At 40.3% G+C, this 23,735-nt stretch overlaps 1 protein-coding gene across 7 annotated transcripts in view; it reads left to right on the forward strand.

Moving 5' to 3' along the window:
- Positions 1-22,361, forward strand: part of PROM1 (prominin 1) — an 86,086-nt gene extending 63,725 nt beyond the window's left edge. For 4 of the 7 annotated variants that reach the window (XM_075066565.1, XM_075066559.1, XM_075066563.1 and 1 more), the window contains 11 exons: positions 1,407-1,553; positions 1,840-1,911; positions 7,073-7,165; positions 8,586-8,639; positions 15,672-15,752; positions 15,857-15,925; positions 16,471-16,563; positions 18,146-18,261; positions 18,973-18,996; positions 19,367-19,435; positions 22,322-22,361. In XM_075066565.1, the coding sequence (XP_074922666.1) occupies positions 1,407-1,553; positions 1,840-1,911; positions 7,073-7,165; positions 8,586-8,639; positions 15,672-15,752; positions 15,857-15,925; positions 16,471-16,563; positions 18,146-18,261; positions 18,973-18,996; positions 19,367-19,435; positions 22,322-22,340 (837 nt within the window). In that variant the 3' untranslated portion in view covers positions 22,341-22,361. The other 3 variants (XM_075066561.1, XM_075066564.1, XM_075066562.1) reach the window with 3 other exon arrangements.
- Positions 22,362-23,735: the final 1,374 nt, after the last annotated feature.

A 23,735-nucleotide genomic window follows, 5' to 3' on the forward strand; every position in this document is an offset into this window, starting at 1 on the left:
CAGCCATAGCATGGGGAGCCATGGAAAGCCCCCCCATGACCAGTGGTGGTGGCCACAGGGAGCTGCAGGAAGCTTACAGCTCCCTGCCCCTGCGGGAGGCTGTGGGACCCTGCAGCTCCCAGCTGCCAGGCCTGAAGTCAGAGGTCTTTGGAAGTCATGGATTCTGTGACTAAATCATAGCCTTATTTATAAGTCATAACATTTGCAGGAGGTGTTCATGGCTTGTGATATTCAAGAGGTCAGATTAGATGATCCGGTAATCCCTTTTGGCCTTAAGCTCTGGCACTATTTTTTATTTTTACGTACATGAAGACCTCAAAATCTAGCATTCTCCAGGAGATGCTGAGAATTCTTATTGGTTGAAGAAAACATACAGTCTCTCTTCATATGGCAAGCCTCTATAATGACATGTTCAGTTTGGCAGGAACCAGAATTAAAGTTGGCCAAAGAGATAAATTGCTATCCTATATGCACCCCACAGCCCATCTTAAAATTTGTATTATTTAAGAGATGAAAAAAATGATTTCTCCCAACTTGGTTTCTAGAATTAGCCACGGTTAATTGGATATCTTTACTAGTTAGCAGCTGTACTAATTTGTATTGCAGTAGCTTCTAGAGGCCCCAACTAAGATCAATGTCCCATTATGATAGGCATTGAAACTACACATAGTAAGAGACCGTGTCTGCCCCAAAGAGTATACAAACAATAGACAAGACAGAGTATGGAGGAGAAATGAAGGCACAAAGACATGAAATGACTTGCCCAAGGTCTCTCACCAATCCAGTGGCAAACTTGGAATAGAATTCTGATCTCCTGCATCCCAGTCCAATGCCCTGTCTGTTGGACAGCACAAATCAAGGCAGTACTTGTCTTTCATTACATAGTAGGCTGGGACCTTTCTGTTATCTTGATAAATTGTTAGAGAATTTCTGTCAGGGTTGATGATAAAATCCTAGGCCTTTGTATTTTCTAGATTTATCATACAGTCTATAGCATAGCCTGGCCATTTTAAAACCGCTTAAACTGAAGAAACAATTTCCTGCATTTTATCCCAGTATCTGTTCTAGATGGAAGTTGGACCCTCCTGAGGGGGAAGCACATTGAAATAGGTCCTGCCAATAGAATAATCTGTAGAGGAGTCGAAAGGATGTAGAGACAGGTTAGGACATTGCAAGATGAGAGTATGGGGATGCTGCAGGGAAAGGAAGGATCAGACCTGTTATATGTCCAGATTAATTTGACTTCCACTGGTATAACTGGAAATTTGATCACTGAATTTTTATGTGGTTTAAGTGAGATGGTGATAAATCAAGAGGAGCAAGTGCTTTCAAGTGGGAAGTACCTTAATGCAGGAAGAATATGAACTCAGTGATAACTGTTTCTTGTCTCCTCCCCCCTCTCCCAGTATACAGAAGATGTATCACTGAAAATTGAACATATTAATGTAAATCTTAGCAATATAGTTTTGCTGGATGAAATCGGAAAGCGGAATCTTCTGGATTTCAGTTCTTCGGGAATAGATGGAATAAACTTTGCAGCATATTTGACAGAGGTAAGATAATGGTAACCTCAAATCTGTCAGGTCGTGCACATCTGGAAGAAAATATAGCAGTATATGTTTGTCTTAACGGCTGGTTCCATATGTGTGTGGGGGGCTTTTAAAGGACACAATAAGTTGGATAAAAACACTTGAACAAGAATGCTTCTTAGGATTAGGTCCATAAGTAACGTAGTATTTAGGGAAAGGGCTATGTTTGTGTAATAGCAATGCCATAATTTTAAAGTAAATGTAAATGCAGTAGTAATGATGACAAAAATGTTGCTTGTATCTTGTTTAGATCAATAAAAGTGTTACCAAAGTGGATCTTTTATCATTTGCTAATGACTTGGAAGCAAGAGCGGACCAGTTGGTGAGTTTTATTTGAACAGTGCAAAGACTAGAGAACTGATGGCTGTTCACTGCTAAAGGTTGTTTTGCTTTCTGTCTTTCGTAGTTTAATTAGCATTTTGTCACAGTAAATATCCACCAGTCTGGATTTCATATGTGAACAAAGTCATTGCTCCTCTCTCACACACATGCACACACCCTGCCATGTGGTATGTGGAGGGATATATGTAACTCTCATGTAGTGTTTCATTTTACCCCTTTTCTGTATACCCCCCACACGTCATTTGCCTCTGTTGTCTTGGTTTTCATTTATAGTAGTATTTATTGCTGCTTTTTTAAAAAAGAAACTGGCAAGTCCTGCAAACTCGATTACAGTATTTCAGATAAGCACTGCTTATATTTTATGATCACAGCTTAATGAGAAAACTGACCCAAATCATGGTGGGGAAAGGCCATTTGAATGCATTGTCCAGTTATTGTGTAGTGGATGTTTTTAGTAAATAGTGCTATAACCCTAGCTGAGCCTGAGGCTTCATTGTGCTGGGCACTGTACAAACACACAAAAGAGATTATACCTGCCCTGAAGGGCTTACAGCTGAAAGTGGGTAGGAGGTGTGGATACAGCATACAAGCAAATTAATCTAGGGAGGAGCTGGCAAAGCTTTGTAGGCTAATATTGCACATTTGGTTTTATATTTTCGTACATAGTTTCTTTTTTTAAAAAAAAATATGAAAACAGAATATCCAGCAAGCATTACAGTCAGGGCCAGAGCAAAGCAATCAGATGTCCTACACACCATGGCCTACCATATGTATGCCCCTGTTCAGTGACAGGGGTTCTCCTCCTTGTAAAGAGACAGACAGTGGCATGGGATCCCTTCCGCATCCCGGGATGGTAACAGGAGCTCCTTCTTCCCCAAGACAGACAGGAGTAGCAACATAGTGCCCCAAATACTTACTCCAGCTTGGTGGGTGCATGGGCCAGGCCTGCTGCACTCTTCTCTTCTTATCACACATTCTCTGTTTAGATGGGGGGACAGGGACCCCCAGTGTTGGGGGTTTTGGAGTTAACACCGCATTAAGATGTACAGTGCAGGTCAAACCTTTCATAGCTGTTGATTCAGGCTGTCTGCACACTCCGACAGATATCAGTGGTTTGGTTACACTGTTTGTTTTCAGCTTTTCTTTGTAATCATGAGAACAAGAGACCTTTTTAATGAAAGCAGAGCTTCTTCGGTTATCGCATGACTTCAAGCGCCTTAAACACAGGTCAATACTGCCTTTGTCCAGCCCTGGTAACTGTTAGGATTTGTTTTGTATTTTGGTGATGGCAAGATCAAGTTAGAACAAGAAAATGTCAGGGTTGATGGGAATGGCTTCACGCTAGGTTTGAATTTACAACTCTGATTACATGATAGTAATGTGATTCTTCATTGTACTCTTTGAGATTTCTGTTGACTTTTCAGTGATTCTAGCTTTCATTGCTCCTTTTATTCGCTTCCTCTTTAAAATGATGTTGCCTTAACTGAACCCTTTTTATGAAAAAATTTAGATGAACAGCTTCTCCCAGAAGATGTTGCTTAGAAGCAACTAAAATACATGTAATCTCTTCTGTTTGTACAACTTCCATAAGCACAAGGCTCCTATATTTATCTTCACTAAAGCTACGACAATGCATTCATTATCCATTTAACAGCCAAAGAATTGCATTCCAACAGAATGACTACAGAGGAATTTTCTGTGGGACACCTCCAACACGCTCCCAAGTCCTTCAGTCAGAGCCTTCCAACACGCTCTTTTCTCTGGAATTGCTCATGATAAGCGTTCTTTAATGGTAGATTCTACATACATCCATAAAATATAAGATGTTCTGTGATGCTATCTTTATTTTTTTTTGTGGGTGCTTAATAAAAAGCAGAGAAAAGATCAAGTCAACTAATGTGATGTAAAGTATACAGTAGTTAAATGGATTACTTGTCATTGTGAAAGTTTTTCCTTTGTGTATTTTGATGATGCTATTAGTGTAATGAATGAGATCATTGATGGGACAGCATAACATGTTAGAATCAGTGCAGGGAAGCTAGACTGCTTTGAAATTGACACTAGCATCTAAGGATGTAATGTCTATGATCCTGCACTGTTTCAGGTAACTCTGGATGTTTGGGTGAAATTTGGAGGAAGGCAACATAGTTTTGTTTGTAGGAGATTTTATAAATGAGGACTTAACTTGTCTGGGCAACTATAGTTCAGGAGCTCAACTAAACTACATTTGCTAAATTCTCTTGCCAACAGCAGGTCTGCACATTAATCTGCTACACTTGAGGATGCAGAATGTTTTCTGACTACTTATTAGCCCTTAGTGCCATATGAGGCTGAATATTTCACTGAACGATGAGGATGTGGTGTATGTGTCAGGACCTATCTCCCACTCCTTCACCATCTGCTCTGCCACCACAGCAATTTGGTATTTGCAGTGTCTTCTGTTTTTGCCTCCCTATATCACTTCCCCCTGAATGGTTGGGATATTTCTTTTACAGGCCTGCGGATTCACTCTGTCAGTGTCCACAGTTAGCTGTCCCATCTAGGATCCTGGAGTGTCTCCCCCAGGACAGTTGAGCTCTAGGACTGTTGATGGCTCTGGTTTCTGTTGTTCCTGCTGTCTGAGTACCTTGAGTTCTCCAGCCCTTCAGGAATCGTTTGACGGTTGCTTTTCCTTCCTAAGTCCCTAGATAGCACAGATTCTGGGGTCAGTGTCTATATTATAAAAGAGATCTGCTGCCAATGGGTGTCAGCAATGAATGCAGCTGAACTGGTGCACAATATAGTTTTCTTATCTGTGCTTACTCATTGCTCATGTTTGGCACTGGTTCTGCTGCACATACTGCTGACACCCATTTTCAGCAATGATTCTTGTCAGTGGTGTGGACAAAGCTTTAGATGTATGTGAATCACCTCCCTGTACAAGAAGTGACTGCTGCTCACTGGCAGGGACTCCAGTTCTACCAGTCTGCATGGAAAGATCAGACCACTGACTTTTCCCACTTGTCCTGCTGACAAATAAACTATTTAAAAAAAAACAAAAAAAAACAGAACCCACCACTTGTTCTGCTCTCTGCAGTGAGGAAAAACAGAAAAACAGGCTAACTTAAAAAAAAAAAAAAAAAAAAAAAAAAAACTCAGGCCTATACATCCGGCATGGGAGAGGACAGCGAGATCTTGTTGTCGTCTTCCTCATTTTAGTCAAAGGATTGAGATTTGGGTAGGACAGAAAGTGTGACTTACTGGATGAACTAGTTGACACAGTATTGCTATATTTACTCTGAATTAAAACCCCCATGGTACCAAGGCATCTCAGGGCTCAGGCTGTGGGGCTATCAAATTGCAATGGAGATGTTCTGGCTTGGGCTAGAACCTGGGTTCTGAGACCCACATGATACTATGAGTGGCCAATGTTCTGCTTGGTTCCAAGAAAAATTACCTGAATGGGGGCAAGGTAATTTTTCCAGTTCCCCGGAATGAGATCCACAATGTATCAGCTAATGTCCCCCTAATTGGTGCTGCCCTAGACTGAAAGAGTTAAGCTGAGTCATGCCACATTTAAATGTGCAGACCTTAATGAGTAAACATCCAGAACATTTGTTGACCTTAAGATAGGAGAGTAAGTATTCAAAGTGACATAGATGCACTTGGAAATGCCCCATGGTGGGAGTTAGTATAATATTGGGTTAACATCTGTGGGTATGCATGATATTAATGGGCTTTGTAAGTGTGCAGGCCATACTAGTAGTTATGCTAATTGCATTGATTTGGAAGGTTAATGATCTTGGTTAGGCAGTTGGGAATGAAAAGAGATGTATATTAAATATAGGCTTCAATTAAGTCTCAGAAAGGATTCTGAAGCTTCATGGTAGGGAACGTTGGGAGCAAAGGGGCATGTTCAGAGCTGACAGAAGCCTGCTGTGGATATTAAGTCTATTCTGATGACATTTAACAGCATAAGAAGAACTGTGTATGTGTAAGAAATTGCAGAATAATCATGTTTTTGAGAAAAAAAAGATAAAGTAACTAAAAAGCTAGAAAAGAACTAAAACTTAACCTGTACTGACAGCAGAGGAGAGTTAACATGGAAATAAGAAGCTAATACAAGATGTGTAAGGAAAGAGAACAAGAAGTTATAAATAAGTTTGTGTAACAAAAGGAGGGTGATGTAAGTAATTGATCACTACTTGCTGAGTGTTTTGCCTTAATAGTTGTTAGACTCATCTGTTAAGTGAACCGCAATCCTACGCTATCCCTCTCGGATCATCTCAGAGTCTGGGTTCCAGCCTTAGCCGAAAGGTCTACACTGCAATTTTATAACACTGCAGCCCCAGCAAGCTGGCCTGTGCCAGCTGCAGCTGTGCTGTGTGGGTCTACGCACTGTAGACAGACCTTTTTTCAGTGTCTAGAAATTGACTGCAAAGTCTCTAATTTTCCTGACATTTTAGCTAAGAGAGAACCACTAAACAGGAAAAAGCATAGGTGCAAATGTTCCCTTCCCCAAGCCAGAATCACTCAAAGATTATAATATTTCTGAATATAAATTCCTTAAATCAATTGGCTATATTCAACATTGTAAATAGTTCAAAAGATTAGGTGTCCCTAAATCTGTACCAATCCTACATATAGATGTTTTGGTTTAATCTGTAAAGGAAATTTATAATCCCAGTGGAGGGCGCCATTGCACTTTGAGAGACAGTGGATAAATAACGAGCATTTCCTTAATAAGAACAATCATTCTTAATGAGCCTCTCAGACATTAGAGCAAAAAAGAGTGAGGTTATCCTGTGCTTTTGATGTTGAGAAAAAAATGGCTAACTCAGTGCACTATGTGAAAATTCATACCATTGAATTTGTACAGGTATCTTAATATTTCTCTGACTATATTAGAATTGCACATTTGTTTCACTTACTGAGATTTCTACTATTTTTATGATGATTTTCCTGTGCTGTAGCATATCTGATGCCGTATCATATTGCTTATTTCAATTGCAATTATTTGCAAAATATGACCAGAATGTACATGTTATTGATTGCTACACATTTCCTTGTTTTGCTTGAAATATTCTTGATGCTTAGGAAAAATACCACTTTTTTAAAAAAAACTGCAGATAAGCAAACTGAATGATTGTTTGTATTTGCAGCCCAAAGGAGCACTGGAAAATGCATTAAAAGGACATGCAAACAGTATTCGAATGATTCATAACCAACAAGTTGTTCCACTGGAGCAAGCTATGGTAAAATATTTAAAAGTGTTGTACTATGAACACATAGTTACATTAAAAATATAGATCTAGATTACAAAACTATCTATTAGAAAATAAGCAAATTACAGTGCAGCTAAGGACTTTTTTCTTTTGTGCAAATTTCATATTAGGTTTAGTTTTATGTATTGTATATTTCCAAAATTTGCAAAATGTCTTCATTTTTGTATCAAAGTACAGTTTTATATATATTTTATGTAATTAAAATGGTAGTCAGATAATTTTTAACAAACCAATGTCATTACCTTAGTTGTTAGTATTGTATAATATTGCAAAAACCAAACTTTTCTTTGCCCCTTTGTTTTCCACTTTTACGTGTACAATTTTATAGAAATACAGTAGCACCGGGAGAAAAAAACTTCCACAAGTTCAAACTTTGCATCATTTATTTTCTGCTTTTGCTCTACATTCATGTTGGCCAAAAAAGATAGTTATAATTTTCACATTTGTTTAATGGTTTAGTTTTCCTTTCTGGGTTTGGTACTGTTGGAATTCCCACAGAGTAATGTTTACAGCCAAAGAAAAATCTTCCTTGACCTTTCAAACGATATGGAAATGTTTCTTTTAACAGGTTTTGCCAGGCCCCTCCCCCTTTTTTTTCCCCTAAGCATAGCAAGCTCAAATCACAACTCCACCAGATATCAGTTTTTCTCTGAATATTCTGCTTAAAGTTTTCAGCTTATACTATTTTAGTATCTAGGGGCCCAGGTTTGTTAGGTGATGAACATCTCCTGGAAAGTGCTGAGGAACTGTCTGAAATCACTGGGAATCTGGGAGCTCAACATCTTCCAAGGGGCTTTCAGTACCTCACAGGACTGGCCCTTAATTTAGCAGTTCATACATTTAGTTCTGTATAGAAACGTATTTGTCCCTATGTTCCTCTTATAGAGAAGTATTAGGTCCTCTGTTGCATTCTGCTGATCCTTCACTGTTTCTCTTCTAATTAACTCTTAATTATTCTCGTCTTTTTTTCTTTTTCCAAAACTGACTGTCAAGAAATATGTAAAAGCTAGGGTAAGTGAGTTTCCTTTCCAGAACTGTAAAATAATATGCTATGCACAATGAGCTTTAATTTTAACTATTTTCCTTTACCTCCCTCAAATAAATGATATCCAGCCTTATTGCTGCAAACTTTAGTTATATTTGAAGTCTTCTAGCACGCAAAGTGTGGCTGCTCTGTGTTTCCTTCTGAGAGTCTCTTACACACACTGGCTGCTAGTTCCATTAGTAAGCAATCAGTTCTTAGCTAATGCAACTAGTCTGCATTCATTAATATTAATTTGTTCGAAATATATTACTGGTTATGATTATCTAGGTGACTTGTTCTTGTAGAAGAAGCAAGAGGATTCTTATAAAATCTTTTTTTTCTTTTTTCTTTTTTTTTTTTAACCAGAGCACTTTAAATCAGAGCATTAGATTACTGCAGAGGACATCATCTGAATTTATGGTAGGTTAGTCTTTCTGGCAATAAGTGTGACGCTGTACCCCATAATGTTTTATGGAAACATGAAATAACTGGAATATGTTTTGTGCTCCCTGTGCCATGTAACATATCTCTATGAAAGTTATGGTCGCGTGTGTGTGTGTGTGTGTACATATATACACACACACTCTATATTTTTATAGATAGATTTTTGTGTGTGTATGAATATGTATATATATGTGATCCAACCCGTCACAATAAACACATTTTATTTTTTTACTTTAAATCTACCCTACCACAAGCATACAGGACATAATATTTGCAACATTTTTATTTTGCTAACTTTTCGGGGGCAGGAAGAGTGTGTCATGCTTAGAGCTGGGGACGAGGGATGAAATCCATGAAGGTACTTGAGCAACAGAGTCACATTTTTAGGCACCACTTTGATCCATAAAACTCCTGCTTGCCTGACACCCAATCCTGTAGGTACCTAAACTCATGTGGCTCCCAAATTTTTACCTCTGGGCATGTGCAGTGCAGCCTCACTGTAGGTGTCTGGACACCTGTCTCCCACTTAAGCCTCAGAGCAGTTCACAAGCCCAGAAAAACAGGCATTAGGCTGCCTGTGTCATGTGTGAGGCCTGTCTGATTGATCGCCTCTGAGACCCTTCTGGTGAGTTCATACAAAACAGTGTGGAGGAGGGGAAAGGAGGACCCTTTTCAGAACATTTAATCCAGTGGTTAGGGAACTCACCTGGGATATAGGAGACCCCCTTGGTTCAAGTTCCCCCTTCTTCCTGAAGGGGAGAAGGGATTTGAACTAGGATCTGCCACTCTCTGGTGAGTGCCCTAGCCATTAAGCTATTGTGATGGTGGTGCACTCTCAGTCTCTCATTAAACAACTGAATAATTAAATATTAACTGAAGCAATAAATAAGTAGTTCTGTTTTGGTCTCCACATGTAACTTAGGCAGCCAAAACACCTGTCTTCCCCCGGTTCATGGATTTCCACCAGAGAGAGGCACCAGGCTTACCACTCACCATCTGGCTGGCACCTCCCCTGGGCTAACTTAGTTAATATCCTGTCTAGTGCACTGGCTTTGTGGATCACAGTCTAACGCACCTATGGCATTATGTAGGGAGCCAAGGGGTCTAACTCAGGCTTTGTGTATCGCTGTTGTTCCTGTGAATTCTGTTTTTTTTTCTAGGCACCTAAATAGTTAGGCATTGTGATGCTCAGGCCTGGTCTACACTACGCGTTTAAATCGATTTAAAGAGCGTTAAATTGATTTAACGCTGTACCCGTCCACACTACAACGCCCTTTATATCGATATAAAGGGCTCTTTAAATCGATTTCTGTACTCCTCCCCGATGAGAGGAGTAGCGCTAAAATCGATATTGTTACTTCGGAATAGTGTTAGTGTGGACGGAGGTATCCCACAGTGCACCACTGACTGCTCTGGACAGCAGTCAGAACTCTGAGGCACTGGCCAGGTAAACAGGAAAAGCCCCGCGAACTTTTGAATTCAATTCCTGTTTGGCCAGCGTGGAGCTCTGATCAGCACAGGTGACCACGCAGAGCTCATCAGCACAGGTAACAATGCAGTCTCCTGAGAATCGAAAAGAGCACCAGCCTGGACCGCACAAGAGGTACTGGATCTGATCGCTATATGGGGAGAGGATTCAGTGCTAACAGAACTCCGTTCGAAAAGACGAAATGAAAAAATATTTGAAAGAATTTCAAAGTCTATGACGGGAAAAAGGCCACAGCAGGGACTCAGTGCAGTGCAGAGTAAAAGTTAAGGCGCTCAGACAGGCATACCAGAAAACCAGAGAAGCAAACGGAGGTCTGGGTCAGGGCCGAAACATGCCGCTTCTATGCTGAGCTGCATGCAATTTTAGGGGGCTGCGCAACCAGTACCCCACCCTGGCCGTGGATTTCAGAGGTCGTCTGGGGTTGTAATATCAACCGTGGCTGAGGATTCTGCGGAGGGGGAGGGGGAAGAGGAGAGGAGGAAGAGCTTGCTGAGAGCACACAGCACTCCGTTAGCCCCAACAGCCAGGAGCTTTTTGTGACCCAGAATTACCGTCCCAGCCCTCCCAAGCCACAAGCCCAGACAGTGAAGCCATGGAAGCGACCTCTGGTGAGTGTACCTTTGTAAATATCTATGAATCAGGCTCTTGTAAAGGTACTCAAAAAGCTTTTGCAGAACATTTCTGGGCAAGGCAGCCCTATTGGTCCCCATTGTATGACACTTTTCCACGCCATGCATGTAGCAAGTAATTCGGAATCATAGCTTCACAAAGCACAGCCGCGTATGGCCCAGGTGACCGCTGGCATTCCAGAAACATACGTTCTGCATCCTGCGGTGGTATTCTCAGGAGAGTTATATCATTCATTGTAACCTGGTTGAAATTCAGGACTTTAATTAGGGGCAGACATGGCGATTTTCCTACTGGGCGCCGCTTAATCCTTCCTTGCTCGTAGCAAAGCGGGGGGGAGGGGAGGAATGATAGCGCTGAGTTTCTCAGCGTTTGGCGCCGAGCAGGAATCTTCCAGGTACCACCACGGTGCGGCACGATCATTACCAGTTGATCTTACATGATAGCAGCCATGCGGTGGGGAGGAGGGGAAAGAGGGGGGTTTGGGGTTTGCTGGTTCCTCTTAACAGGAACAAGGCATCATAGATCACTGTGTATATGAACGCTGGAAGTCAAACAGAAAGCCTTACCATGGCCGCATGGGAAGCTTAATTTGGATGCCTGGACCTGCGTCTGTGAGATCTGCAACACCAGAGCCACAGGCACTCAATATTAAACGATGCAAAATGCGACCTTGTAGTGAAATCACATGTGCTATGTAAGGTGGATAGTGTTAGTCACTGTGAAAGAGTACAAGCATTGTTCTGTAAAATGTATCTTTTTACATACTTCTCTCCTCTGTTTTCCCTCCCCCATGCAGCTGCACAGTTGTCCGGCCTCCCTACGCCATCCCGAAGGCTAGCTCAGATAAGGCGGAGGAGGAAGAGAACACGAGATGAAATGTTCTCAGAAATCATGGAAGTAACACGCAATGACAGAGCTCATCAGAATGAGTGGAAGGATGTGCTAGCAAAGTACAGGAAAGATGCCAGTGAACGGGAGGATAGGAGAGACGCTCGAGATGAGAGGTGTAGGCAGGAAGATCAGCGGTGGCGGGATGCTACGCTGCAGCTGCTGCGTGCTCAAACTGATATCCTCCAACGCATGGTGGATCTTCAGGAAGAGCAGCGGGCTTACAGAGTGCCGCTGCAGCCCATGTTCAACCACCCTCAAAGCTCCCCACGTTCCATATCTCCCTCACCAGACGATGTGTAAGAACGCGTGGGGGAAGGCTTCTGCACCCGCCCACTCCACCCCCCTGGACAGTCCAAGCAAAAGGCTGTCATTACGTTGAAATGAGCTTAATGGCCTTTTCCTTCCCTCCTATCCTCTCCCAAAGCACAGCAGGCAGGGATACCTTGATAATTCTCTGCCTCTTTTTACTAATTACTTTTTAATAAAGATTAACATCCAAAGGGGAGGGTGGGTTGCTTACAGGGAATGACTTTTAAGAAAGAATACATGATTTTTTAAACAATACTGAATGACTTTTAATAAAGAATACATGATTTTAAACGATACTGACTTTATTTCCTTCAGCAAGCTGTAAGTAAAGGGGAAGGGTGGTTGCTTACAGGGAATGAGTCAATCAAGGGGGAGGGTTCATCAAGGGGGAACAAACACAGCAGTCACACCGTACCCTGGCCCGTGCTGAAACTCGTTTTCAAGGCTTCTCTGATGTGCACCGCCTCCTGGTGTGCTCTTCTAATCGCCCTGGTCTCTGGCTGCTCGTACTCAGCGGCCAGGTGATTTGCCTCAGCCTCCCACCCCGCCATAAATGTCTCCCCCTTACTCTCACAGAGATTGTGGAGCACACAGCAAGCAGCAATAACAAACGGGACATTGGTTTGGCTGAGGTCTGAGCGAGTAAGTAATGTTCGCCAGCGCCCTTTTAAACGGCCAAATGCACATTCTACCACCATCCTGCACTTGCTCAGCCTGTAGTTGAACAGCTTCTCCTGACCACTGTCCAGGCTGCCTGTGTATGGCTTCATGAGCCATGGCATCAAGGATAGGCTGGGTCACCCAGGATAACGACAGGCATTTCAACATCCCCAACGGTTATTTTCTGGTCTGGGAAGTAATTCCCTTGCTGCAGCCGTTTAAACAGAGTAGTGCTTCTGAAGACGCGAGCGTCATGAACCCTTCCTGCGCCATCCCACGTGGATGTTGGTGAAACGTCCCTTGTGATCCACCAGTGCTTGCAGCACCATTGAAAAGTACCCCTTGCGGTTTACGTACTGGTGCCCTGGCGCTCTGGGCCAAGATAGGGATATGGGTTCCATCTATGGCCCCCCCACAGTTAGTTTAGGGAATCCCATTGCAGCAAAGCCATCCACTATCACCTGCACGTTTCCAGAGTCACAACCTTTCGTAGCAGCAGCTTAACGATTGCTTTGGCTACTTGCATCACAGCAGCCCCCACAGTAGATTTGCCCACTCCAAATTGATTCCCGACTGACCGGTAGCTGTCTGGCGTTGCAAGCTTCCAGAGGCTATTGCCACTCGCTTCTCCACTGTGAGGGCTGCTCTCATCTTAGTATTATGGCGTTTCAGGGCAGGGGAAAGCATGTCACACCAAAGTTCAAAGAAAGTGCTCTTACGCATGCGAAAGTTTTGCAGCCACTGGGAATCGTCCCACACCTGCAAAACTATGCGGTCCCACCAGTCTGTGCTTGTTTCCCGCGCCCAAAATCGGCGTTCAATGGGTAGAACCTGCCCCATTACCAGCAGTAGCTCCAAAACGCAGGGGCCCGCGGTTAGGAGAGAATTCAGTGTCCATGTCCTCATCGCTCTCGTCCCGCGCTGCCGTAGCTGCCTCCTCTCCTCTCCTCCTGCCTTTGCAGTTCATGGTTCAGCATAGACAGCACGAGAGTGCGCGAGGTGTTACAACGTTCACGATAGCGTTACTGATCTCAGCAGGGTCCATGCTTGCTGTGCTATGGCGTTTGCTCAGTTCACCCAGGGAAAAAAGGCGCGAAATGGTTGTCTGCTGCTTTCACAAAGGGAGGGGTGAGGCTGTACCCAGAACCACCCGCGACAATGATTTCTGCCCCATCAGGCACTGGGCTCTCAACCCAGAATTCCAAGGGGCGGGGGGAGACGAGGGAACTATGGGATAGCTACGGAACGGCTACCCACAGTGCACCACTCCAGAAATCGATGCTAGCCTTGGACCATGGACGCACACCATCGAATTAACGTGCCTAGTGTGGACGCGCACACTCGACTTTATAATATCAGTTTTAAGAAACCGATTTTAGCTAAATCGATATTATCCCATAGTGTAGACGTGGCCTCAGTGTTGCAATGTCCAAGTCCCTTTGCAGGTCTGAGCCAAGGAGTCTGAAGCTCTGGGCTCTATTCTACAGAGCTCTAGGTGCCTTGGTTTCCCCCATCTTTCACATTTCCCCTTGTAAAGCACTTGAAGTGCAAAGTTTCATTGATTTTTTTTTTTTTTTTTTTTGTTAATCTAGGTAGTTACAGTGCCCAGGAAGCAGCCACAAATCAAAAGACGCTTTGTGGCTATTTTTTAAACAGGCCATTGGAAAGTTTTAATTCTCACTTAGTAAAATAATTTCAGTACAATTTTACATGATGTGGTTTTCCTGTTACTCAGCAGCTTGCTTTTACTCTTAGTCATTGAGGTAGGATTGCCTCACCTGTCCGTATGTAAAAAATAAAATAAACTTAGCCCAGTCCTATGCTTAATGGAATGAGCTCCACTGTCTTGTTAATGTTAGATGTCTCTTCCTCTGGCACAGTGCGTCCACCATGTCCCCTTACTCACTCTTGCAATCCCAGCCAAACTGCAGGAAGCTTGAGCTTGACAGAGCTTCCCTAAGGCAGCCCACCTGCTTTCCTTCTCTATAGCAGCTAGTGCTTGCATAGCCAAGAGAGCAGCTGCCTTTATGCTCTGCTAGTCTCTTGAGAATCAGCAACAGGGTGGAGAGTCCTTCTGGCAGCAGCTTTCCCTGTTACCACAAACCTGTCTTGGCTCCTGTAGCAACAGTCTAGCCCCAGTAGCACTAGTGCAGTTATGTCACCCTAATTGCTCCTTACCTGCTTCAGTTCTTCTTGCCACTTTTACACCCAGGCATGGCAGCAAACCAATGCAGGAAATCCATTCAGAACTTGTATGTCCTGGGCTTAGATGGGCAGGTAAGAGGGGCTGGTGAGAACGTGACGTTGTTGTGGGAAAGGGACAGAAGCTTAGAAGCTTTTCTTAAATTCACCTGCAACATAAGGCTGTGAATACATTATCCTTTGCGTATATTGGGGAGCTATTGGGATTTTTTTATAATGAAAAACTATCAAGTTTAAAAAAAAAAAAAAAAAAAAAAGGGAGGGGCGGAAACCAACATGTTTTAAGGACACTAACAGTCTTTGTTGTAGTCCACAGCTGAGATATTGTTTGACCCTGTGCTTCCCTTCCACATGCATACTTCTGCCATGATACAGAGTGTGAAATTATTTTCTGAGGCAAGACTTCGCTTATCTTTACCTCTGTAGTGCATGGCTGTTATTGTGGGGGGTCCAGCTGGTGACAAAATGGCCCAGGAGATGAGAGAATCCCTGCTCATAAGGGAAGGAAAGAAAATAAGGGTAACCTGTTCTAGAAGTATGAAAGAGAGTACAGCAAGGGCTGCTGCCTGACTATAGAGGTGCCTGCCTCTGACAGTGGTGAGGGGGTCCATGTTGGTATAGAATGAATCCTTATGCATTAGGGGTGCCAGGATATTGTGGACCCACTGTTGTACTCACCATATTGAGAGAAACATTTTTATCAGATTTTAGTGTTATCAGGACAATATTTGTTTATCTATAGAAAAGACTAAAAATACAATACCAGCAGTGTTGTCATAGCAGCTTTGGAAAGGTCTGAGCTACCTTATGTATGTTCTTTTTTTCAGGTAAAAGTAAGAAATGTGATTAGTGCTGTTGATGCTGCTCAGTTTCTCATAAGCAACGATGCATCACTGGTTATCATCCAGGTAAACTCTCTTATGTTTTAATTAGTTTAATGAATTTATGGTGCAGTAGAGGTTTTGTATGAGGGATTGGTGGTTTGTTTATTTTTTTTTTTATTTTTTTTTAGGAAACCAAAAAGTACATGGATATGATAATAGGCTACTTTGAGCAATATGTTGAGTGGGTCAAGGAGTCGGTAAGATGCATTTACTACATTGAGGGAACTACTGTAAAAATATGACAAAGCATATAAAAAAATCTAAAAATAAAAGACTTATTCTATTTAAAGTCTTTTTACTATGTGTTCAGAACGGGGGAAAAGTGTAAATTATTATAGTGTGTTTACTATAAATGGAGTTTCATTATATTTAAAGTAGAGTGGAAGCAATGAGTTGTTTCAGTGCATAGCAATGTGCAAATTGCAGTTCTAATTAGTGATGTTTCTCTAGAGTGCAAGTGGCTGAGATACCATTTGTACTTCTCTTGCACTGAGCCTGACTGTTTTATGTTTTTGCTCACCCTTTTCTTAAAGAAAGGAAAAATAACTGCATAATTCTTTTGAGAAAAACGAGTTAATTCTTCAAGTGTGATTTACATTCTGGGGATAGAATATATTGCAGGAATTTGCTTAGGGAGAGGGGAACACGCCCTTGGTAAATGGCACATAAAGCTTGTACCAGGTATTGCAGGGTTTGGTTTTTTTTAATGAATGACTTGAATGGTATTTTTAATCTGTTGTAGATTACCATGGAGGTAGCAGCATGCAAGCCTATTGCCAATGTGATAGACACTGCAGTAGATATATTTTTATGCAGCTATGTAATTGATTCTGTGGTAAGAAATATTTCCCATTTTTCAAAACTAGGGCTTAAATGGGGAATTCTTGCTTGTATGTCCACCGAACTGTGAACATAACTCTCTGCATTTCATCCTTTGACTAAGATGTTCTGATGAAAGAGCTTGTCTAAATCTGAGATTGGCCAAGGAGGAAGTGTTCTGATCTAGATTAGATTTAATTTAAAGTATGGAGCTCAGGTCTGAAACCACTCCAAGACTGGAGTTTCAATACATTCCCATGAGATTTTGTCCCATAATTGCAGAAATCCTGCAAAATCCACTGTTAAGAGATTTTGCCATCTTGAATGAATAGAGACCAATTTTGATTCAAGTTCAGATCCAGAATGAGAACTTTTTTGTAGGAGGTTCTGTTTTGGGGAGTTGAACTCCTGTGAAATTCAAAGGGGAGTGGATCTGACATTCCAGCTTTGACCCATCCTCTGCTCTGAGAATAATGAAAGTAGTGAGGAAAAAATTTCCACAAACATCTTTGCTGGAATCTAGAAAATGTGAATGAGGAAAAGGAACTTTTTTCAGGTGGCATGCAGAAAACAAGTCTTGATTCATTCACGTACAGAGGAGAGCTTCATTATGGCTTGTAGTACTTTGAGGTGCTATTTGGCGTTTTCTCACCTCTCAAAGGATGAAAAGTTGGCTGTGTATATTAGAAGAAACCACACATCTGTAAACCACCTAAAACTTCTCTCACCAATTTTTTCTTTTCCTCAATCAGTCCGAACCAAGCAATAATCAGAACTTGTATACAAGAACCACCTCTAATTTTCTGAAATCGAGTCTGAAGTGCCCTAATCCTGCTAACACTAAATCCTGAAACCTGCTGTCCTGCCAGAGCCAAGTCAAAATCACCTAGCACCACAAAGGAACTGCAGAACATCTCTTCCTTCCATCCTGCAGAAACTGAATAGGAAAAATACCACTCACCAAATCAGTTAGTCGTGGATGGGTCAAAATCTTACATGATGAAAGATCCCAGCTGGGCTCATACACAAGTCAAAACTGCTTCCAGCCATAGGAATCAGGTTTAAAATACCATTTTAACAACTGGAGCCTGCTAATCTGTGCACTAATGAAATTACTTTCACAGTCATGAACTGCAGCTGTCAAGTCTGAAACTACCTCTAAGGTGCTGAAAATTCAGCTTGCCACAGGGAACATGAATAAGGCCACTACTGTTAAATATCAAGGCAGGAAAACAACATGGCTAGTGGGTTCATCTCTAGGAACACAGTATCTTCCAACTTAGAGTTGGTTGGTTGAGTAGTAATGTTCTGCTAATGGCCAAACAATTGATAATTCATGGCTACTTCTCATTACAGGGTCCTGCAGTGTCCTGGACCATACCAATGACTTCAGCTGTATGTTTTCAGAAACAACATAATTGACAATCAAGTAGTAATAAGGGCAGCAACTTTAGCTACTAAATAAAAGCCAATTTACAACTCAAGGCTCTAAGGGGGGTCTGTTCTAAGAAGAAATGTGAGCAGAAACTAGCAATGGTTTAAAACACTGATACAGTATTTTATTGAATGTCCTTTCCTTGATTTCTGTCATCTTCTAGAATTCCTTCTGGTTTGGTTTGGGAGGCTGTTCGATATTTTTAATTCCTGCCATAATTTGTGCTGTAAAACTATCCAAATACTATCGTAGAATGGATACAGAGGATGTGTATGATGAGTAAGTATATAATCTTAAATAGGCTAAAAAGAAAGTGGACATGAATACTTTCCTGCATAACACAGTATTTTACATGAACTATATGGTGCCTTGTTTAAACCTTCGCTATTGGCAAAATGAGCACCACAGTATCGTCTGAAAGAGGTACAGATATGGGCCCCAGTGTGTCAATATGTGCCACGTAGGCGGACTTCCATATCGTACATTGATTCAGTGAGGTTCTGCACAGGTGTAGCAGAGTCTGCCTGTGAGAAGCTCCTTGCAGGTTCAGAGCTTTAGAACTTCTTACCCTTTTATTTAAAAATATTCCCAATTTCAGTAGATCTTTGCCCAATTATTGCATTAAGATAACTTTTACCTGCTTTGTAGTTTCCTTGTGTTAATACTTTCCTTTTTTCACTCGATAGCCTGTTATCCCTAACCAGTCTTTCCTTTTCACTTGCAGTTCCTCTGTCTCAGGGACTTGGCATTTTACTTTATGATAACTGTTTTTACTTATTTTCATTTTGACTATTGTTTCCTATTTATTTTAGCTGTTGTTCAGTAAACCTGTGCACTCCGTTTTTTCAGATCATTTTATTTCACATTGGTCAATTTTACATTGTACATTCACAAATGAATAGAGCAGCAGCAAGACATGTACTGCTAAGACAAATGTTCACTTGCTAGTATGTTTAAGTTGATTGCTTCTCCTTTTTTTATATTTTTTAGTGTTGAAACTATACCCATGAAAAAGTAAGATACTTTTACTGATATTTGTTAAAATTATTTTACTAAGGAGTGAGGGTTTATATTTAGAATGTAATTCTTTACTATAAAAACTAATGTTTTTTTGGTTTAATTACATTTTATAATGTTAAGGTACAACTGAACACAAATCTCCATTAAATTGAAAATTGAAGCATGCTAAAATAAGATTTCATAGAATTATTTGATATTATATATATCAGTGTGGTTGAAAATTAAAGAATATTGTCTACTGAACAGATCTAACTTATTTTTACATACAATACCATCATCCATTTACATGTCTTTTGTAGCCATTTTGTACATATTGCATCTTATAGTTAACATAGTCTTTTTTGGTGTATTTATTTTGTTACAGTATGGAAAATGGTAATAATGGTTATCATAAAGAGCATTTATATGGTATACACAATCCTGTTATGACAAGGTAAACCAAGTCTGAAACTGCATGCCTTCATGTTTCCTTGCTTAACGTACTGTGCTAATCAGCTATCCAATTTTCTGCACGTTTTAAAGTGAATAGTTTTATTTTTCTATTTGCTTTTTTGCATGGTTGCTCACTGTAACAAGGGCTGTATGTTTAATTTTTTTGAATATGCCTACATAGCCATAGATATTGTAATAGTATCCAGTCATTTAACTATGGAATTCTGTAAGCTTAAAAGCCACATAATTCCTTATTACTTCTCTGACATGATGACCCGAAAATGGTAAAGTTGTTAAAGTACTCTGCATAGCAATTAAGAGGCTGTGGGATGCATGTTCACTTTTTCCTCTGTTTGTTTTTTTTCTTCATGCTTATGTAAAGGTCTGTAGGACTAATTATAAATTAAAACCTAATAAATGCCACTTTGTAACCTAGGGCATTAGTAGATTATTCCTTTTAAATTCTAGTTTGATTTTTTAGAATTTTTTTCATGATGATACAGAGAAGTAGGCTACTTCTATGAACAAACAGGACTAGAGATTTGAAAGATAAGAATAAAAAAAAAATCTCATATTTTATAAAAGCAATAAGTAGGTACAGTAACCTCCTAGATTAACGTAATGTTTAATTGCTCGGTAGTCCCTCCAACCTATGCCCTTGGTGCAGCTTTTTAAACAGCTGAGGAAAGGCAAAGTTTGCTATGTGCAGGCTGCAAGTGGGCCAGGGGGATGGGAGAGGTAGAGGGGAAGATGAATGTTACTGCACCTCTGAAATTAGTCTAATTCTATATGGCCAAATAGTTAAGTCACAAGTCTGGGAAACGGGAGTTGCGGGATCTTCTCCTGTCTCTGCGGCTCACTTGCTGTGAGACACTGGCAAGTCACTTAACCTCAGTGCCTTGGATTCCCATTCCATAAAACTGGGATGATGCGATCCGCCTCACAGGACTGTAGTGAGATTTCAGTAGGTTTTGTAACATATTTCTGAGCTTCTTGAATGAGAAGCTAAATAACTGATACATATAAGGAATAGTGAGCCACATAACTCTTTTATATAGAACACATTTAGATTGAATTTTTGGTAGAGAATTCATTTTTATTGCTTTCTGGGTCATGGATGTGGTGTTCTATGTTGATGGGGCTTCAGGTTGAAATTTTTGACAGCCCTCAAGGCCGTATCAGTTGAGTTAAAGTCTATTTTGCATTGATTATTTTATTAACCAAGTATCTTCCCTATGCTTCCTTTAGGAGGAAGTATTTCTTAACAGTGGTATTAGTTAGGGCAAGGGTCGGCAACCTTTCAGAAGTACTGTGCCAAGTCTTCTTTTATTCACCCTAATTTAAGGTTTCATGTGCCAGAAATACATTTTAATGTTTTTAGAAGGTCTCTTTCTCTAAGTCTACATACAGCAATAGTTTACTTACATATTATAAAGTAAATAAGGTTTTTTTAATGTCTAAAGTTTTTAAAATGTTTAAGTGCCACTGAAAATCAGCTCGTGGCAGGTTGCCTACCCCTGAGTTAGGATCACCAGATAGCAACTGTGAAAAATCGGGACAGGGTGGGGGGTAATAGGGACCTATATAAGAAAAAGTCCCAAAAAACAGGACTGGCCCTATAAAAACAGGACATCTGGTCACCCTAGTATTAGTGGTGTTATAATGTTCATTATTTTGGCATAGCCTATATCACACTGGGGGCTTTTGGGACTCCTTATATTAATCTATAAGATATTTGACTCCAGAGTCTACTCCACTGGCACATCGGAGAACTTCAACGTTAAAGACTTTTGATATTTTCCATAAGAGGGAACCAGTAATCATCCAGACTTTAGAAATCACTTTCTGACCTTCGTAATTTTTTAATACTGATTTTCAACATTCTTGAGCTGTATGGCACATTTGTGTGGTATTTCAAAAAAAAAAAAAGTATAAGGAAATCCTTGTTCAATGACTGAATATACAAGATATTCAGAAATAAGCCGAAAATCATGAACATAACAAAATCACTATGTTAAATGAAAGCACACTAGCTTTCCACATGGACGCAAACATGTTAAGGACAAGATTCTGATTTCAGTTGTCCTACTGTCAGTGAACTTTCTCTGGATTGTCCCTCTCCCCGTAACTAACATTAGAATTTACTCTAAACTGCCATTTCCTTTTGATGATTTCGTACCTGAGACAGAGTTTGGAAAAACTGGACCAGGGCTACCACAATCCAGGGATACTACTCTAGTAGATTTTTGTTTTCTGTTCTTAACTGCACAAACCATTTTCATGTTTTCTGCTCCCCTACTTTTTCTCAGTTCCTACAGATCTTTTAGTTGGCTGTAAGTATTTGTAGCATCTTTTGAGTGAGATTGTTAGCAGTGAAACCATATCCTTTTAAAGTGACAGGAATAGGAAGCCTCCCCTTTTGCACCTGCAGTGTTATGGATGCAAGTAATTGCAGGTTGCAGTTGCATTTAGAAATCTGCCTGATTATTTTCCCCCGATCAGGTAGGTAGAGAGAGAACCAAAAATCAAAAGCATCTACAATTATTTGTGAGATCAAAATGGGAGGTTTGGTTAAAACCTTTTCTAACTCAGGTCTATGGTGTTTAATTGATTTATCTGAGTATTTCCTTCTACCCCAAAACAAGTCTTAAAAAAAAAAAAAAAAAAGACTGCTATATAATGAAACTAAACCCATTTTCTCTAATTAAAAACTTCAGTAACTGGCAAGAAGACTCAGGACTTATTTATATAGCACAGATAGGTTTCAGACCCAGGGATGATTGGTCACACTATTGACAGCTGACAGTGCCACACACTGTAGTTATAAAGTCAGTTCATTCAGTTCTTTTGTTAGCAACAGAAAAATATATTTCTGTGTTCTCTTTAGCTCTGTGGAACAGTGGTAACCAATATTGGAAACATCGGGGTAAGTAATGAACTTTTAAAATTTATTTCAGCACATCCTCCCATTTTAAAATCAGCTTCTTAAAATGTAAAAACAAAGGCTTGTACACATAATAGCATGATGGTTGGTAAGGTAAAGAAATTTTTGTTGACACACCCATGACTTTCACATGAAGACACGTATGCATAGTGTTCTATCTAAATTGTATTACTACCTTAATCTATTTTTTACTGATTCTTTTTCTTATGATCTATTTTCAGCCTATAGAAATAAGGCTCAAGATTCTTCTACAAGAAACATGAAATTGTTCCAACGACACTGGGATCTGAATTCACCATCCAAATCCCATGCCACTTGTTCTATGTGGCTTGTACAGTAAATCAGTCTTGAATCAAGAAAACAGCATTTGATGTTATGCCATTAACTATTGTACAAAGTAGCAGAGCACTTCCTCTTGTTCACTACTGTTTAAGACTTGAACTAAATTGGTTTCTGTTTTTTACTAGAGTTTCTATTTCACATCACAATATGTATATTAATGTGGCTTACATAGACTTTGCTTAAAGTTAACTGCCCTACCATGGTTACTCAAGTTCTTACCTTACCGTTTTGTTGGAAATGTGTTAAATACAGTATATACATATTTGCATAAAGAATACATTTTGTATACAGAGTCTTTTGTATATACATTTTCTTAAATCTTAAAAGTGTTTTTAGCAAAACTTTTGATATTGTATAACGTACTTCACAGAGGAATTTATCAGCATTTTCAGTGTTGACTTTTGGTGCTCTTGGGCGACCACTTTGGACTGAACTTTAAATGTATGGGATATGCAGTATCTCCTGTCTCTGAAAAATTAATTCAGTTGAAAGTTTTTCTCCCTCTTTTTGAGTTACTTAAATCATCATATATTAAATATTAGACCTAGAAGGGTATTTGCAGAGAGACTCATTTAAAAATTACAACTTTTGTGTATGTGGCAGGGTGTGGAGCTCCCTGGACTTTGAGTGATGCTCTAATTATACCATAAGAGATGTCATAAAGTTGGTAATTTTTAGAATACTTCATCTCCAGACCAAGTTCCTAATAAATGTCAGTGGGTCTTTAAACAGGCAGTGATTATATTTTTGCTAACTAATTTTTAAATTAAACTTTCTACACAGGAATTTGAACACCTTTTAGAAGGTTGTTTTACATCACTGTAGTTCAGGGTATTGCCTTGAAGTTAGACATGGCAGTTGTGTTGCTGGATTATATGACATCATAAATCCACTTAAAGGACTGTAAAGGTCTACACTACAAAAATAAAGCACAGAGGATAGGAAAGATGGAAGAATTAGGTATCTTGAACTGAAGAGCAAACTGATTATACACCAATATTTAACTATATTTCCA

This window comes from Chelonoidis abingdonii, chromosome 5 (genome assembly GCF_003597395.2).
Source record: "Chelonoidis abingdonii isolate Lonesome George chromosome 5, CheloAbing_2.0, whole genome shotgun sequence".
Taxonomy (NCBI): domain Eukaryota; kingdom Metazoa; phylum Chordata; order Testudines; family Testudinidae; genus Chelonoidis; species Chelonoidis abingdonii.